Source organism: Micromesistius poutassou (assembly GCF_964030765.1).
Source record: "Micromesistius poutassou genome assembly, chromosome: 4".
NCBI classification, from domain to species: domain Eukaryota; kingdom Metazoa; phylum Chordata; class Actinopteri; order Gadiformes; family Gadidae; genus Micromesistius; species Micromesistius poutassou.
This window is the reverse complement of record NC_140274.1, coordinates 906,783-909,282: the sequence shown is the minus strand read 5'-3', so window position 1 is coordinate 909,282 and position 2,500 is coordinate 906,783. Positions and strand designations below refer to the sequence as shown.

Genomic DNA, 2,500 nt, shown 5'->3' with positions numbered 1-2,500 from the left:
GTTGAGGCTATGTGTTGAGGCTAGGTGTTGAGGCTAGGTGTTGAGGCTAGGTGTTGAGGCTATGTGTTGAGGCTAGGTGTTGAGGCTATGTGTTGAGGCTAGGTGTTGAGGCTATGTGTTGAGGCTATGTGTTGGAGGCTATATGTTTGAGGCTATGTGTTCGAGGCTATACATAACAAATGGGTTACAGCAGTTATTATTATTGGTACGCTTTGAAATTCAGGCAAAAAGCTGCCCCATGCTGCCCATGGTTACTACTGCACACTGTGTACCACACAATGGGCTGATTCATGTAACTTGGAGATACTGTACAATACTACGTACTGTAACTAGCTACAGGCTGTTTGAGTGACTATATGTATAGAGCAGCTATGTACCGGAACATCACGCTCATCCTCTTCCCTTGCTGGTTGAGCACTAACTAGATAACTAACTAGATATCTACCTAGATAACTAACTAGATAACTAACTAGATATCTACCTAGATAACTAACTAGATAACTAACTAGATATCTACCTAGATAACTAACTAGATATCTCCCTAGATAACTAACTAGATATCTACCTAGATAACTACCTAGATAACTAACTAGATATCTACCTAGATAACTAACTAGATAACTAACTAGATATCTACCTAGATAACTAACTAGATAACTAACTAGATATGTACCTAGATAACTAACTAGATATCTCCCTAGATAACTAACTAGATATCTACCTAGATAACTACCTAGATAACTAACTAGATAACTAACTAGATATCTCCCTAGATAACTAACTAGATATCTCCCTAGATAACTAACTAGATAACTAACTAGATATCTCCCTAGATAACTAACTAGATAACTAACTAGATATCTCCCTAGATCACTAACTAGATAACTAACTAGATATCTCCCTAGATAACTAACTAGATAACTAACTAGATATCTCCCTAGATATCTCCCTAGATAACTAACTAGATAACTAACTAGATAACTAACTAGATAACTAGATAAGGGTGAGTCCACGTTGTGTTTCTCTGCCCTGATCCTGAAAGACAAACGATCCGACCAATCAGCGCTGGGTGGAGGGAGCAGCGCCCGCCTCCAGCCCAATGACCCCCCCCCCTCGCTCTGTCTCCCCACCAAGGCAAGGCGGTGGGCGTGGTCACCACCACGCGGGTGCAGCACGCCACCCCCGCCACCAGCTACGCCCACAGCGCCAGCAGGAAGTGGTACAGCGACGCCGACCTGCCCGCCTCCGCCAAGACCGACAACTGTACGGACATCTCCTCACAGCTGCTGAGCAACACGGACATCGACGTGAGCCGCCTGGACCAGCACACACACCTCTAACCTTACATAGCAGGCTGTTTGAGGGTCAAGAACTGCATTTGGGGTACTGCTAGAGTAGGGTCACATGCCTGTGTGTTAGAAATAGCTTGTTATTCTCACACTGTTCATTTCTGCAAAACCAATTTCAGCGTCTTTCAAAAACGGTCTGAATTGTCTCACGTCGCTTTAAGGCCCCCCCTCCGAGTAGCCCAGTCTGCTGTGATTGGTCAGCACGCCCACTCTGTTGCGATTGGCCGAAGATTTTGCACCCCCCCCTCCCCCCCCCCCCCCCCCCGAGAAGTTGTAAACATTGCGGGTAACCGGCGGGGCGCGACTTCTGAACTTCAGCCCCGCCCACTGACGTCTGACGTCACACTGTCACACAGTGTGTGTTTGAGCGCAGATCAGACGTTACACACATTGAGGGGCGTTCTCCATGGGCGCCAATACTGCCCCTGGCTCGGACTTAGCTTAGCAGACTTGAAACATGTATACATGAGTCATATAACGGTCTGAAGCAAAGGGGACAGTCCAAAAAGCATGACATCACCCCTTTAAACGGCTATCCCCCCCATCCCACCGTCTGGGGCCCGATTAAAGGGTCCGCAAACCTGAAGGGCCAAGGTCATCCAACCGGGAATGAAGTCATGATGTTAGGCTTGTGTGTGTGTTTGTATCAATATATATGATCATATATTTATATGTATTTATACTACCACACATTGTTGTAGCCTTTGCCTGTTTCTGCCACCATTGAAGACAGTGTACTCAGTGTACTATATCCTGGGATATATAGTAGTATATAGTATATAGTATAGTAGTATATTATACTACTATACTATATACTATATCCATGTGCTGGGCACAGGGGCGTTTGCCCATACGTCTCTGTATTCATACATGTCCATGTCTACAGTGTGTACACACACACTGCATGTGTCTGTGTCCAGGATGTGTTTGTGTGTTGTTCCAGGTGATCATCGGGGGAGGCAGGAAGTACATGACCCCCAGGGGCACCAGGGACCCTGAGTACCCCCGGGACCCCTCCTCCAGGGGCCGCAGGAAGGACGGGCGCAACCTCATCCAGGAGTGGCAGAGCCTGAAGGCCGGCAAGGTGCTCCAGAGGGGGCGTGTCTCTTAGGTCTAGTGATCCAGAGGGGGCGTGTCTCTCAGGTCTAGTG

General features: G+C 47.1%; 1 protein-coding gene across 1 annotated transcript in view; it reads left to right on the top strand.

The window, feature by feature from the left end:
* Positions 1 to 2,500, top strand: part of LOC311342351 (alkaline phosphatase, tissue-nonspecific isozyme-like) — a gene marked incomplete at both ends in the record, with an annotated part of 25,422 nt that overhangs the window by 12,105 nt on the left and 10,817 nt on the right. Inside the window, 2 exons of the mRNA XM_084467199.1 lie at positions 1,135 to 1,307; positions 2,293 to 2,433. Of these exons, the coding sequence (XP_084323325.1) occupies positions 1,135 to 1,307; positions 2,293 to 2,433 (314 nt within the window). The remainder of the gene's footprint in view (positions 1 to 1,134; positions 1,308 to 2,292; positions 2,434 to 2,500) is intronic.